Genomic DNA, 16459 nt, shown 5'->3' on the forward strand with positions numbered 1-16459 from the left:
GACCACTTGCCCACTGGGGTAAACGTGTGGCATCTGAGGTGTGGGGGCACACTGACTGACTGGCAGATTGCGCGGCGTCACAGGGGGAAAGGCTGGCAGGCTGGCACGGAGTGCGTTGAGCCCGTTTCTGGCTGAGAACAATGCAGGCTCAGCCAATCGCACGCTGGCATGCGTCCCCTGGCCTTATTACAGACGCTGACGTACCGGGCCGACCGCGCGGCGTGTTTTGGGAAAAACACACTTCCAGAATGAAGAGGAAGGCCTTGGGCTTCTTAACTGCGTAACTGATGCTCGATCCCTTTGAGAACATTGAGTTCAAAGCACAGCGAGCGCAGTTCTCCAGTGGAGGCTGACGGTCCAGGAAGTGATTATGGTGGGACGTGAAGAGCTTCAGATACGTTAGTTTTTTTTTTTTCCTCCCACCCCCTCCTTTGCTGCAACCCTCTGACGCAGTATCGGTCCCCTGGCTGGAACATGCTGATACCAGGCTGATAAATCACGCTGCTTCCCAGGTTCAGGGCTGTAAAGGGCTGATCCAAGCCTGTAAGATCTCAAGGGAAATAACACGTGCGTTGCAAGCGACGGGCTTTGCGTGGACGTTGTTGCACGGAAGCGGTCCAGAGAGCTGTCCTCTTCTCTAGGACCCGGATATCATGGTCACAAACGCGAGTGTGCTGTACCGCACCTGTAGATGAGGCGCTGGACTGAGCGTGCTGGGGCGCCCTGCCACCGCCCCTCTGGCGGCCTGCCCTTCTGCCCGTGTCACGCGTGTCACAATCGGGCCTTTTCTGTTTACCGCTTGGAGCATTTCCCCCAAAGTCCAATTAACTGCGCTCCGGCACCTGTCCTCTCTCTCTCTTTCTGTTGCACTCTCACATGCTGTCTCTCCATCCCCCTCTCTATCTGTCTGTCTGTCTCTCTGTCTCTCTCTATCCCTTTCTCTCTCTGCCTCTCTCTCTCTGTCTGGTGTCCCTCCCCCCCTCTCTCCCTCTCTGTATCTCTCTCTCTGGACTGTGTGATGAGGACTCCTGTGGAAAGTGGATTCTTGGATGCACGCTGCTCTTCAGTCAATTACCCTCTAATGATGCCTCTATGTGCATCACCTGTCTTCTCCCGCCTAAGAATGGGAGGGGGGAGGGGCTCTTTAACTGTAACAACAAGGGGCTCTGGTGACAAATGATGCTGATTTGACTTACTTTTTTCCTTGAAAAACCACAGGCATTATGAATGTGGAGGGGAAGGGGGTGGGAGTAGGGGTAGGCCAGGGACACTCTGGAGGTCGTGTGTCGCCAAAGATAAGGGGGTGGAGGGTGGGGTGGGGGGGAGTGGGGGGAGGTCAAAAGTGCACACTCTCTCCTGCTGCCGTAAGGACTGTAGAGGACGACCGTTATTGCCAAACTCATCCAGTCACAAATTCTGCCTCATTTGTATGCATTAGTGTCAGGGAGAAAGCGGGGATGCCCCCTGCGGGAGCCGGTCGGCTGCAGGGGGACGGGACTGTAGTCCCACGCGGGGTCCTGTCTGTAAAGCAACCAGGCTGCAGACATTTGAGACCACGGTAATTATACTGGTTACAGTACAGAGATTAGTAAGCTGAAAAATATCAGAGATTTGGCGTCCCTCTGAGGAGAATGCCAGTCCGCTGAGGTCTCAGGTGGGGTAAGTGCGGTTTAACTGTTTCGGTGAGCGTAAACGGCAGCGTGCGCAGTGTGTCGGTGCTCAATCGCGTGATAAAGATGTTCGTTCTCGTAAAGAGAGCGCCGCTCTGGGTCTCTCTCTCTCTCTCTCTCTCTCTCTCCCTCTCTCTGCTTCGGCGTGACAGTAGCCTTGTTACTGTCAGAAGGATGGCGGGAGAGTTATGGTTCCGACCGTCGCGTCCTCTCTGACCTTGGCATTATCGCCGCTCGTCCCCGATTAGAATGCAAACGCACGCCGTTTGTCACGGCCGCGTAGGCCAGGGCGCCATCGTTGGTGGGGGCGTGGGTGGGGGGGGGGCATCTTCCAAGGAGTGTCCGTCACAGACTGGAATGTACCCAGACACCTCCCCTGAATCCATTTCATACCTCTTCTCACACTCAGTACCTCTTTCTCCCCTCTCTCTCTTTCTCTCGCTCTCTCTCTCGCTGTCTCTCTCTCTCTCTCTCTCTCGCTCTCTCACAGACACACACATAAACACACACACACACACACACACACACACAAGCTGCTGCAGTTTATGCAGTGTGTATTGCCTCTACTGCAGCAGAGGGCATCTGTCATTGTCTGGAGAGCTTTGTCTAGGAGGAGTCACTCCGACACTCTCTTATACATTCTGTCCCAGCTCATTAAAGCAAAAATATTTTGCGTGTGTGTTTGTTTTCCCTCAGGTCGGGACGTCCTGTCAGTTTCATGGTGGTCTTCAACACGCCCAGCCCCCTCAGTAAGATTTCCTGGGTAAACAGACTGCATTTGGCCAAGATTGCACAACGTGAGTAAATGAATTCACTGCACAGGCACTACAGTGTGTATCTCCTGAGTAACATCCGCCCTTTATGAGGGGAAGAGACATCTTCTGAGCAGGGCAGAATGCATGATGCCACTGGTATGGCTCCACCTGGGAGCGAGAAGGACTGCCATACGCATAAACACACACACGGCCTTCCCTTCTGTTTCCCTCTGCCTCTCAAACCTCAAACCCTGCATCCAGAGGGAGAGGGAGGTAGAGGGATGGGCAGAGCGGGAGAAAGAGGGAGGGAGAAGGGTTGAGAGATGAAGAAAGATGAAGGGAGAGAGGCAGCAAGAGAGGGAGGGAGAGTGCGAGGTCAAGAGTAAAGGAAATGGGGATTTGGGGAGGTGTACTGATGCCCTGGGTAGACAGTCTGTGGTGGACGCTCCTTAGAGAGGTGGAAGAAGGGGATTGGAGACTTCTGCTACGTTTCTGTACACCAGTATCTGAAAGGTTTCTAGAAAATAACTGGAACTGATGAAATGTTATTATATGCAAGGTACACACAAGGTTGAGGCTGGCAGACATGTTCTGCATTTGAAAATCTGGTTACAGCAGTGTCCAAAATAGAATCAGTATAACACTATCATTTTGAAGTTCTTCACATAGACTTATGCTAAGTGTGGATATAAAGTAATAATTCTACCTTTATGAAAAAGTATTAATTTATTTTTGATTTATGCTCACTCATAAGAGGTTATTTTTCTTTCAAATGGTAACTTAGATGTTGAAGTAAAATTCATCCTTTTACCAGACAAATAAGAAATACTTTCAATTATCCTAGTTGCTTTAGTCCATGGTAAAGTAACCGTGTCCATGTTTCATATAGTTTCATTGTTAGAAGAGATGTTTTTGCACAGGTGATGTGCCTGTTCCAGTGCTTTACACAACCCCTTTCTGATGGTGTTTGGGGTCATTTTGATGTGTACTCACACAAAAAGAAGCATTCAGTTGGACTGCTTCTTTAACTTCGAGAGAGGAAATCGGCGAGTTTCTGTTTAAAATTGAAAACAGCATGAGGCTGTGGTCTGGTTTTGATCAACATTTGTTATTTTATTTTCTGCACAAACAGTCCGGCGAGTTCAGCAATTGGCAAAAAGAGCGCTGCAAACTGTGAGTGTGAAGGAATGAGCCAACACCTGCATTTCACTGTGTGAGCGAGAGATAAGGGCAAACGTTGATTGAGTCCAGCCCTGTGATTGGGTAGGTCAGTGGCAGCAACACACACCGGAAGAACGGAGCAGAGGGTTAGAGAAATGGAGAAAGGAGTCTACAGTGGCAACCTCCACAATCACTCCACAACATTCTCTTCCACAGACTCCCCCGCCCCCCCACCCCATATATGCAGCTCCCTTCTGAAACAACACCCCCCCTCTTGCCTCAATTACGTCCTAATTAAATTATACCTACACTTTGCCTACCTATTTCAGCCGAGTGTAATTATGCTAAGGAAGATGCTGACATCATTTCACGGGTGGGCTGCTGTTGCCATGGGACTCTCTCTCTCTCTCTCTCCCTCTGTCTCTCTCTCTCTCTCTCTCTCTCTCTCTCTCTCTCTCTCTCTCTCTCTCTCTCTCTCTCTCTCTCTCTCTCTCTCTCTCTCTCTCCCTCTGTCTCTCTCTGTCTCTCTCTCTCTCTCTCTCTCTCTCTCTCTCTCCGGCGCAGTGCGGATGCGGGGTTGTCCGCAGGCGAGGGATCGCGTTTCGGCGCGAGCCCGCATGTCCTCGGGAGCGTCTGTCTCTCTGCGTGCTGGCGCACGTGGCTCGTGCGGGACCGATGCCAAATGCTGGAGGCCTTGTCCCATGGCTGAGGCTTAGTACACATTGATTCGCTTAATTAACTGGCTCGTGTCTTCTGCGGTCCAGCGTGTGGGCTCGTAATCCTTCAGTCTCGTGAAGGGGAAGCCTTCTCAAGCCCTGAATAACAACAGGATGCTGTTGGTGTTGCTGATGGTTGTTCTTGAGAGAGAAAGCGAGAGAGTGTGAGGACAAGAAAGAAAGCGCAAGAGAGAGAAAGGGAGATTAATTGAAGTGTAAGAGAACGTGGAAAGACAGTGGGAACGCCAAATTGTATTCTCCTGAGACTTTAAAGTCCAGGTTGATCATAATGAATCTCTTGGGTGAAGGAAAACAACCTCTTCTATAATGGCACTGGGAAGAGTCCACGGACTTTGCCCTCCTTGAAAAAGGGCTTCTGGGTAAATTGGGCTGCGCAGTCCCTTCCTGAAAAAAGAAAAAGTGGGGCAGGTCGGTGCTTATTTGAAACCCTGTCCCTCCGCTCAGCACTCTGGTGCTCCTCGCTGGCCCTCCGGTGCTGAAGGGGAGCCGGGCCACTTTATTCCCCTTATTAAAAGCTCCCGTGCTGGGGCCCATGGATCTGCTGTGGCCCTGACGTGCTGAGCACTCTTTCCGTCAGCCTCTGTGAAGTCGAGTACGTCTCACACTTCAGTGTTCTGCTTCGGGGGATAAATATGTCCCTGATAGGACACCTCTCTCTGTTAAGAAGGGTTTGGGGGGGGGGGGGGGGGGGGAAATTTGGTGTCCCAATGTTTTGCACTGTCCTGGTGTTCACCACGCTCCTGGTGAACCTTGGGAGGCGAAGCCCGTTGTACCAAGACGAAAGGGGTGGGGGTTGTGTGCGGTTTGACTCCTATGAATTCCTAACAGCTGCCATTGAAGGCCCCCCCCCCCCCCCACCCACAAACACATTTCCTCCATAGGCCACTCCCAGAAGTGGGCCTAATACATTACACGCTCCCAGGAGAGGAACATGCAGATTAGCCACTCCTAGGAGAGGAACATGCAGATTAGCCACTCCTAGGAGAGGAACATGCAGATTAGCCACTCCCTGGAGAGGAACACACAGATTAGCCACTCCCAGGAGAGGAACATGCAGATTAGCCACTCCTAGGAGAGGAACATGCAGATGAGCCACTCCCTGGAGAGGAACATGCAGATTAGCCAATCTCAGGAGAGGAACATGAGATTAGCCAATCTCAGGAGAGGAACATGCAGATTAGCCAAACCACAGGAGAGGAATATGCAGATTAGCCACACCCAGGAGAGAAACATGCAGAATAGCCAGTCCCTGGAGAAGAACAACTCTGTGGTATTACATAGAAGTAGACTGAGATGGTTTTTTTCCACGATAGTACATTGGATTGGTGGTGTGATGCAGTGTGTAATGTGTTCTGCAGGGTGTGATGTATGCTAGTGTGTAATGTGCTCTGCAGAGTGTGATGTAGTCTTGTGTGTAATGTGCTCTGCAGGGTGTGATATAGTCTAGTGTGTAATGTGTTCTGCAGGGTGTGATGTAGTCTTGTGTGTAATGTGCTCTGTAGGGTGTGATGTAGTCTAGTGTGTAATGTGTTCTGCATGGTGTGATGTAGTCTAGTGTGTAATGTGTTCTGCAGGGTGTGATGTAGTCTAGTGTGTAATGTGCTCTGTAGGGTGTGATGTGGTCTATTGTGTAATGTGCTCTGCAGGGTGTGATGTAGTCCAGTGAGGAACTTGATCCGTACATGAAAGGCTACTGTTGTCCCCTAGAGGAAGTGACTTGACCTAAATTGCATCGATAAATATCCAGCCAAACAAATGGGTCATGGCAATACATAAATAAATATATAAATAAAAATAACCTTCTAACTTGCCCTAGATAAGCACATCTGTCAAAAACATAACAAATGTAAGGATGATTGGCCTCCCCTTTCCATGCTAGAAACATGTGGCAGCAACCAGAGTGTTTCCCTGGAGCGCCTCCAGCGCCCCCTGCAGGAGAGCCCACACATGCTCTTCCTCTCTCCCAGAGATGTGTAGGAGGCGCCAGCAAGCTGAGAGAGGGGGAGAGGGTGGAGAGAGATGGAGAGAGGTTACAGAGAGGTGGAGAGGGGGCGAGAGCGTGGAGAGGGAGAGTAAATGGGAGGGAGAGAAGGAATGGGAGCGAAGGAGAGGAAGATGGACAGATGGAGAGTAATAGACAGATGTAGATGGAGACAGAGGGCAGTTACAGACACTGTAGACAGAGCAAGTGATCATTGTTTCACATGCTGTTACTTCCTTACCCAGGTTGAGTTACTCAGCTCATGAATACCTGACCCCCCTCTGTTAGGGTGGGGATGGTTCCCAGCGGGACTCAGCCTAAGTGCTGGTTCTCACCACTCATTTTCCTCTGTACCTCAGCCTTGCGATGTCCGTGCCAAACACTCTCCCTCTGTGGTCCAGCAGCTGCAGACACCCGACACACCACTGAAACTCCCTGACAGAACCAGCCTTGGGGACGCTGGGTGGCTCCTCCCGTTGTGCTGGACCAGTGCACGGATGGGCCCAGTGGTCCGGTACTGAATTCGGACCGTGTCAGTGCTGACTTTGGCGGGCAGTGTGCCCCGATATGCTCACGCTGCGAAGCTCATCACACCCTCTGCAGCATGTGCCCTTCTCCGAAGCGCACGACGCGCGATTGGCTCTGGTGCCGCTCGCCATCACCCCCCGCTGGTTGATCGGGCATCCGTATGTCTGCCTGTTGAGCTACGCGCAAGCGTCTTCCTCTGACTCACTGTCTGTGTGGGCTGTGGCGAGATGAGAAGTGAAATCACAGTCTTCGGAGGAGAGCACGAGCTTCAAGCTCTCAACCGAGGTTTGCAATGAGCGTCGGGCATTCCAAATTCTTGAATTAGGGAGGAAAGGGGGAAATAAACCATAAATAAAAGAGTCTCCATCTCACAGACCTGTGGATGCAAACATTTACCCCAAACCAACAAAGATGACCAGTATGACCGTGTAGTGCACATAATACTAATGCGACTATATTTGGTCCAAATTGTGCTTCTCTCTTAAATAGGTTGCACAGGGGTACTATTGGATTCTTCATCCCTGTATGTAAAACTTTGGTTATATATTCATACACAATGTCCTGCAATGCATTTACAAAGTGAATGATAGTCTACTGCTGTGGAAAATAAATAAATAAAACCAGACTTGCATCCTGAAACACTCAAACTTACACAAGAGGCAGCCTGTTAATTATAAACATAACCTTTGTACTTTCAGTTGTGGTCATGCACCTTCTACTTTTAATGTACTGAGCAGGTATTTTGAGGTTAAAACATATGTACTAGGACACGCTGTTTAATAATTGTACTTCCTGGAAGTCACACGGGATTTGCCAGGGTCTAAGCTTTCAAATGCAGGAGGAATACAACCAGGAATTAATCCTATTGGTCATACCAGTGTTTATCGAAGCTTATATTCATCAGTCTGCATCATCCGCATTGAGGAAAATTAAATTATGAACGCCGCAGACAATTATGAACCCAAGGAATCACACGCAGTAATAGTTTTTCTGGGCTTTCAGCGTTAAATGCGCATAAACGGACCCAGAGGACCGTTTAAACACAGCTGATTTCCAATATAAAATATGATAACAGCAGAAAGCTCACATGAGCACTGGCTTAAACCCCGATGCAGGAAATGAACTGGAACAAGTGTGGATTTTGTTTTAAAAAAAAAGTGCCATTAAAGGGCTGGAGCCGTTAAGCAACGGTTTGATGTCTTTTAAATGCGTTTTTAACCCTGCCTGTTAGGCGGTGTGAGTAAACTATGAATTTAGAGGTTCGTTATAAATGAGACTAGTAAAATGGAGGACCTGAAAAGCCCTCTCTATTTGCATTTTTAATTTTTATAAATCAATTTTTTTATGTCTTGTGTTATTTTATTGTTGCATATTTAACAAAATTCACGTGTACTACCAAACAGTCATAATTCATCTTAATAATGACCATTTGCTTGGTGTAGTGTATGCTGTTACCCATTAATTCTCGAATGTTTATTGAGTTTTTTTCCGGAAAATCAAAATAAATGAAAGTTCCTGTTGGGCGAACAGATGGAATGATAATGGCCACATAAAGTAAAGCTTGGATAAGACTCTGGAGAGGGGAGCACGCTGCCTTGTAGCGGCTTTCCTTCAAAACGTGTCTTGGGCTGAGTGAAGAGAGGGGGAAAGCACATTCTACCGGCTGCTCATCGGCTGAAATGCTGGAGCGGTCAAACTGCGAGTCAGAGAGACCAGTGGGAGACGGTGGCCCTAGGAATTCTGGGAAAGCCTGAAGGAGACGCGTCTGTTCTCGTTTGTGAGTGACGGCGTAAGGTGGTCTCGCCTAAGTAATGACTGGATGTCGGGGATTTGACAAAGAGAGAGAGATCTTATCCACTTGCACCAGGGGCCTTACCCGGGGAGCGTGCCCGTGCGGTCCCGCGGAGCCGTGTCCACGTCGATATTCTGAAGAGGGATGCTGAGTACACTCGCGTGTGGCTCAGTCCTCCTGAATCAATATGCCAGCCTTGCTCCGAGCTCATTCCCACTTCAAAGGTCAGCGAGAGTGGCCTTGAATTTATTTCCCTGCACAGCGCAACATTGAGGAGGACGAGCGGGGAATGGGGTGTGTGGGGGGGGGGGGTCGTTAATCTGTGTTTGTTCGGCTCTGCTGAAAGCGGGGAGCCGTCTCCCATGCACGCACCCCTCATTAATGCCCGATTCATCTGTGGTGACCCCCCTTATGAGGCAGGGGCGCGGGGTCTGATGTGCATGTGTCTCCTGCATGGCTGAATCACAGCGCCGCATTCGCTGTCTGGCACTGGAGGCAAAAGCGGCCTTATTTCTCATCATTAATACATTCAATGGCCCGGGGCCACTACCAATAGATCTAAATGTCAAGCATCGCTCTTCAGAGGGAGCCCATTTTTTCTATTTGTGTTTATACCCTCTTTGCGCATAAGAACCTTAATAATTCCAGGGCCAAATTAAACAAAAAAAAATATAGCAACGTACTGTGTTTCATGATGCAACCAGTGAGGATACTTACTAAGCATTAACTTAACTTAAGCATTAGTGAAATATTTACGTCAGATATGTGTAATAATTAATGAATTCAGAGAGCCAGGGAGAGATTACATGACTGCTGGGGCCAGAGATGGGCAAAGTTAAAATTAAATATGTACATGCTTCAAGACCCGCAGAGTGAGGGAGAGAGGAGTTAGTGTGTTTTTTTTCTTTCTTTCTTTTTTTCCTTTTATAGAAACATTGACTTGTAAACTTGGAAAAGCCAATGAAATCTCCCTTACTAAATGTTTGGGGAAAGTTGCCCCACTGTGGTGCAGGTGAACGGACCAGTGCAACAGAATGCACGAGGCAGCAGTGAGGATGTCCTTTTAACTGGACTGGGAGGGTGGGGAGATTAACTGTTGTACCTGACCAAGAAAGCACACTTCTTTTCTTTAATTGCTATGAAAAAGTACCACAATACAGGACAGCGTTAGACCTCATTTTTTTAATCTTGCATTTGAATACCCAAAGAGCCTAAAATGGTTTTCATTTTCCAACTGTATTCATTAGTTGAGAATTATCCAGAGGCCGTTTAAATAATGGATCAGTCTCAGCTTGAATAAAACCATTAAGGAGGTTTAAGACGGTGTGTTGCTTCAGAAATATTTTGCATTGCTACCTGCTGAGGTCTGAAATGTAAATTTCATTCTTTTTATAACGATTTGTTTGAACTGTTTTGTTCAGGAATATAAAGATATGCTAGGGTGCAGAAGAGCAGTCTGGAAATATCAGCCATATTTATGAATCTTGGATGAGATTTGCTAGATGGTGGAGGCTGTCTGTTTGAAGTCTGTGATTAAATAGACCTGGCAACATTCTTTTGTCCATTGGAGTGAAAGCTTTATCCGTGAAACTAAACAAACCAGTTGGATGTATGACAGACAAGGAGCTTACAAATGATGATGACAATGATGACGATGATGATGATGATGATGATGATGATGATGACGATTATTATTATTATTGTTGTTGTGAAAAGATGTTACAATCTTTCAGTTCAAAAATGTTATTTTGAAAAAAAAAAAAAAAAACTCTGATCTGTCTCCAAATTGATAGTCATCGAATGCACTCATCTTGTTGAAGGCAATCTGTCTGAAATATTACACAAGAGTTGTACATGTGCAGTCAAAACTAGTCTAATTGCTCCTTAAGATTAGCTATCAAACTTCTGGATTCTCTCAGCAATAACATCTCAATGTCAAACACAGTCTTGTTTGCACTTCTCAAATCACATGAGTCACTTGATGTATGCCTTTATTTTTGCGAAAATGCTTCTTGAGCCTTGACTGGCTTGATTTCTTTCTAATGTATATGCCACAGGTTGAGTAAAGAAGTAGAAGTAGATGCTGCTTAATCTGTGACATAGCTGGGCTTGAGTCTGTCACAACTGGCAGTAACTTAGCAGAGAGCAGTGAGCAGACTTTACAGTGTATTCTGTGTAAGGGATCTTCTGTCCCTGCTTTATGACTGATTTACCTTTCACAAATGAAATTACATTACATTACAAATCCACGTAATGCCAAGAGGACTCCCTGTCGATGGCATCCGCACCATGCAAACTAGTTATAACTGTACTGTATTCATAAATCTGACTACATATAGTAACTAAGTTATTACTATGTCATTATGTCAGATTGCTTGAGGTGGCAAAATGGGTTCTGTCAGCAAAAAAAAATTATGATAGCCATTGTGTTATGCATCGTTTCTGCATTCTTATTATTCCTATTTTTGTATTTGTACATGTTTATTGAGCATGTTAATCTGTCTAGAATCTGTTAGTTCAGAAATAATTTTCCCTCCCACAGAGGACTGTGCCATACGATCTGTCAAACTGCACAGACTCGTAATTTATGAATGTGTTAAAATGGCAATGTTAGGAATTCATAGGCCTGATTTATAGATGCACTGGAAACCATGCTGTGGAGGCCACTTTTTCTTTCAGTGGGCTCAAACAACTGGACACAGAGGTTTTTTTTTTTTTTTTTTTTTTAAACTGACACCCGTGTCTGTGTTTAGGGGAAGAAAACCTGCCTGGCTGGTTCTGTGCAGAGGATGATGGGAAGACCAAAGCTCCGTTCTGGTGTCCACTGCTTGCTTGCCGTGTGCCAGTTTTCTCCACAAAGATGCAGGAGCAGAAGGTGAGTGGCAGTCTGTCTGACCTATAGTGAGTGTCGGTGCGTCTGTTGTATTGTGAGCAGTAGCGTGCTTGTGTCTCTTGTACTGCGAACGACAGTGGGCCTGTTTACCTGTAGCACGTGCAAGACCTTTCAGCACACGCAAAACAAATACCATGACATTTCTTTTGCACCAATCATTGGTTGTGTTATTAGTTTTGTGTGTGCTGAAAGGTCTTGAGCATGCTAAAGGACTTAATAAATGAGGCCCAGTGTGGCCGTGGGTAACAACATGGCCATGTGTCCTCTTGTGAGTAATGGGTTGTTTGTGTCTGTTTTTTGTTGAAAAAACTGTCTCTGCGAAAAGCATAATCAATAACGTCATCGGGTGTTCTGCTCATATAGCTTTCAGGGCTATGCGAGTGTCTCTTGTGCCTAAATAATCAGCCAACAAATGTGACCACCGATTGTATTATTATTATTTTTTTGGAAGGCACGACAAATTCACTCTCTTATCATGTCATTCTCTGCTGTGTGAAATTGATAGCACGGTGTTGATTACTGAAAGGGCTGCGGATGGCAGTCCAGCGTGGTAACAGGAGAATTCCCTTACAAAACAGCCATTTCCCTTTCACAGCCGGCTGGCTCACTTGACAGAGCGTTTAAGAGTGGGGAAACTGCTCACGGGTCAAACGGTGAACGGCAGAAGTGCTTGCTGAGCCATTATTGCCTAATTGACTTGGGGACACCCGTGCACACAGTAAAGGAGGGTTCCCGTGTGGTGTCAAAGCCCCGGCAGCCCAAGTGGCGTGAAGTGTTGAAATGAAGGGCCGGGAGCCCGAAGTCCAGCTCTAAGAGCACTAATGCTTAGTGTCAGTTTCCAAGAGACGGTAGGACACCCATCCGAGACCATGACCTGTCAGATCCACTGGAGTCCCACCGCTGGCCTGAGCGCTGAGGTCACAGTTCCGCTGCCCTCCATTAACAACCAGTGGGTTTCTTGAGCCTGCAGGAACTGCCCACATTGGCCAAAAATAATGTAGTGGTAAACATAGCTGTTGAGGAGAGATCCCTGGTCTCAGAACGTCTGAGAGCAGACACAGCTTCTCTAACACTGTGCATCCAGAGGGGGTTCACGAGGGGGGAGGAACCCTTTCTGGACGCCAGTGAACCCTCTCCTCTGAAACAGAGCGATTGAGTGGTTTTTTGATGAGTGTGGGTGTGTAGTGAGTTAAGACTTCCATGCTCTACACAATTTGTGCAGTGATTTTTACTGTCGCAGTAAAATTTTCAAAATCGCACAGAAATCATTAGTTTTCGCTTGATTGGGATGCTGAAAGGCCAGTGATTTAGGAAAGACAGTCATTAAATGTGAGAGGTGTCTGACTTTAGTCACCCAAAACTTGCATAATGTATGGGAGGCATTAGACAGTAATTTCCATGCAGGCATATTTAAAAGTGAGACAAATTGTCAGGACAGTTAGTTCCCAAGGACGACAGTGTGTCTCTTCCACCTGCCGATGCCCCAAGCCCCTCATTCGGTTGACAGCTCAATGGAAATTCCCCTGGCTTTTCACAGCATTTAACAATTTGCAGTCTTCAGGGCCATGAACACCCTTTTAGATCTGCCTGTGTTCAAACCCCCTCTGCTCCACTGCGCACGTACACTGCAAAGAAATGGCTGAATGGCCTTTTCCAACAGAGGACCTGAGGCTGCTCTAAACTGAAAATGCAGCACTGCGTCGTATCACCACCCTTTGGCCAGGGACCCACTGCAGGTAGTAATCCAGTGACTGCAAGGGTGACCCATCTAAGTCACTGTCATTATTATTAAATCAGTGGTTTAAGTAAAAACATTTATGATTGCAGTATTATCAAGGATGTGTGCATGGAATATGGAAATGTAACCAAAATGTTTTTTTTTCTGTTTTGCTTGATGCCTCTGGGGCTTCCAGGGGTCCCAGGACCCCAGTTTTGGAACACCTGCTTTAGAAAGAGTTTCACCTATGGAAGAAGGACTGAAAGAAAGAGTATCATTGTTCAATTGAGAGTTGAGGAAGGATATCAGATTTTAATTGTATTTACATTTAGGCATTTAGCTCATGCTCTTACCCAGAGCTATTTACATGCAAGCGCACAGGTTTAGGCAACAAACAGTGCTAATAAGTCATCAGGGCCACAACCAATCATAGCAGTCAAAACATAATATTACAGCATAAAGTTAGAAGCCATCATAGTTTCAAGAGGGAAATAGAGAATATAGTGTTATTAGGAATCAAAAGAGGTTAGGCGATGTAGTGCTATATTTGGCATTGGGATGGAAAGTAAAACCTTGTGAAATATTCATATTTGGAAAGCCGAGATGCAGTTTAAAATGACAAGGTGCAGGTTGTGCCAGAACATCTACTTCCTGTGCTGCATACAGGAGTAAAGAGAATCTGTGAGTGACAAGAGAACTGCATCAATCCATTGGGAAATTGGTTTCAGGCTTTTGAGGAACGTACAATTTGTGGCAGTTCTCAGTATCTGAAAACGGCAAGGTAGGGGAGAGGGACAGGCTTTCAGCAGACTTTCACCTCTGTGTGCAAGCTCTGCTGATTGGGCTGAAGGCTTCCCGTGCGACAGGTCAAGTAGCTTCTTGCGCACCATTGCTTTGCCTGTAGACCCTGGGCTCATTCCAATCACTTATTGGGGCAGACACGGTGGCATAGTGGATAGCACTGTCGCCTCACAGCAAGAAGGTTGTGGGTTTGAATCTTGGCTTGGGGCCTTTCTGTTCGCATGGGTTTACTCCGGGTACTCTGATTTCCTCCCACACTGAAAGACATGCATGTTAGGTGCACTGCTACAGATGCCCTTGACCAAGGCGCTGGCCTCAGAACTGGAGTTGGTCCCCGGGCGCTGCACTGTGGCTGCCCACTGCTCCGAAGTAACCAGGATGGGTCAAAATGCAGAGGACAAATTACCCCACGGGGTTCAATAAAAGTATATCTTATCTTATTTTCACTCCTTGCGTCCTTTCCTCGTGTCCTTTCCTCGCTCCTCAGCTCCACCCAATGGAGGACGCAAGGAAAAGACATGAGGACATAGGAATCAAGGAAACATGTAATAGGCACATGGAGAGTTCATGTTCAGTCAAGTGGCAGTTTGCAGCCATGTCAATTAAGTTGAGGCAGACGGCGAGAGGTGGATCCACAGTCGATCATTTATACGGCTTGCCTTCTGAAAACAAAAACTTCTGCAAAGGATGCACTCATGTATCCTCGCTGAAGCATCCTCCGGGAGCCTCCTCGCTCCCCTAAGGAGCATTTACCAGATGCAGAATGTCCTGAAAGATGGCAGACCTCGATTGATTTCCGGGTCAGGCGGGGACCGAGTAGTCGAGGATTGGTAAAATAAGCAATTGGAATAAAATAAGCAACTGCACAGCCCCCTGTCTGAGTCTAAATGTTCTGCTTTCAGCCAGAGTGCTTTTGTTGATTATGGATTAAGCCTTAATTTACTTCGTTATGCACTTACTGCCATTTCTAAATGCTTTGCTGTCTTTGCGTCTGAGTTCACTTGTGTAAATTAGCGCTGCGGCATTGAAAAGGTTTCCTCTCTATGCCACTTTCATATTTATGTTTTATATTGACATTTTGCCATTTAGCATTGCTTATTCACAGCAATGTACACAACTTACATGCCTTTTACATTCAATCCATTTGCACAGCTGGATACCTAATGAAGCCATTTAGGTAGAGTACCTTGCTCAAGGGTATAACGGAAGTGCCCTTCCTGATAATTGAGCCTGAAGTCTTTTACGCTGCAAGCTCATATCCCTGTTCATTAGGCTACACTGCTGCCCGGTTTCTTTGTTGGAGGATTTTTGGGGTCAGTCCCGGCCCACAATGTGGGATTTAATAACATCTGAATGGGGAAAAAGTGCAATGGCATTCTCTGTTATTCTCCACTGCAAAGCACATTTTGACATTCAAAAAATTGAACAATTAAAAAAAAAAATCTTTTCTCTGATTTCTTAACATATATGAGAAAACCTCCTGAGTGTTAATGGGAGAAGTTTCCCGGTGTTGAGCAGGCTTAGTGATTAACAGCTTAGTGCAGTCCCAACCCTGTCAGTGCCAAGCTCCGTAGAATCTCCTCTGAGCTTGGCAGCTCAGCTCCACAAGTGAGTCGATGTGGATAAAAGAAAGATTAAGTGAGATGGTCCTTGAGACGGCCAGGCAGAAGGCACTTCCAATTGAAATGAAAGTCCGAGGAGGCATTGATTGAGCAACATCCTGAGCTTACCTGAGGGGTCTCAACATGCCATTTGTGAAAAAGCCCATTCCTGGAGGGTGCACTCCTTAGGCAGTGGAGATAACCATTATCTGAACTCTTCTGAATGTGTAGCACTGTTGGACTAAACCCCTGCTCATGAATATGCCAGCCACAATTTGACTGTCTCTCAGGGGATTTTCTAAATGCACAGAAGAACCGCTGTTCTTCTTTTGATTATAGAATGAAAGAAAGAATTCGCTCAGAGTTGGAATATTAGCAGTTGCTGAACCAGGGCAATGCAAATTGAAATAAAATGCTCACAATAAATAACAGGGAAAAATATGCAGTGTTTGATTTTTAATAGAACTTTCCCAGCATATTCTTTTGAACAAAAACAAACCTTTACTAGCAATGCTAATTTGTTTAAAGAACTCGAGAAATCAAGAATTGTGTTCAAATGGCAAGCTGTGCAGCAGTCTTCAGAAACTCCACTAACAGGCACACAGACTATATTCATATGGACTGTAAGAACTGTGTCTATATGGAGTGCTTATATACGGTACAGTAGCTATGCATGTGATTTGCCTGCTGCTATAAACATCTTGGGTTCTGAAGAGCGGGTCATAACAGCCTGAAATCAGTCTAGCGCTCCAGCCAGCCCTGTGAAAGTCCCCATGAGGCAGTCAGATAGCACTGTCAGGATGTGGTCTTCTTTCTCTATTCA

At 46.6% G+C, this 16459-nt stretch overlaps 1 protein-coding gene across 7 annotated transcripts in view; it reads left to right on the plus strand.

Annotated features, from left to right (window-relative positions):
• Positions 1–16459, plus strand: part of LOC118207483 (rho guanine nucleotide exchange factor 10-like protein) — a 95436-nt gene that overhangs the window by 48495 nt on the left and 30482 nt on the right. For all 7 annotated transcript variants that reach the window (XM_035381110.1, XM_035381109.1, XM_035381112.1 and 4 more), the window contains 2 exons: positions 2367–2467; positions 11378–11499. In XM_035381110.1, the coding sequence (XP_035237001.1) occupies positions 2367–2467; positions 11378–11499 (223 nt within the window). The remainder of the gene's footprint in view (positions 1–2366; positions 2468–11377; positions 11500–16459) is intronic.

Source organism: Anguilla anguilla, chromosome 11 (genome assembly GCF_013347855.1).
Source record: "Anguilla anguilla isolate fAngAng1 chromosome 11, fAngAng1.pri, whole genome shotgun sequence".
Classification (NCBI taxonomy): domain Eukaryota; kingdom Metazoa; phylum Chordata; class Actinopteri; order Anguilliformes; family Anguillidae; genus Anguilla; species Anguilla anguilla.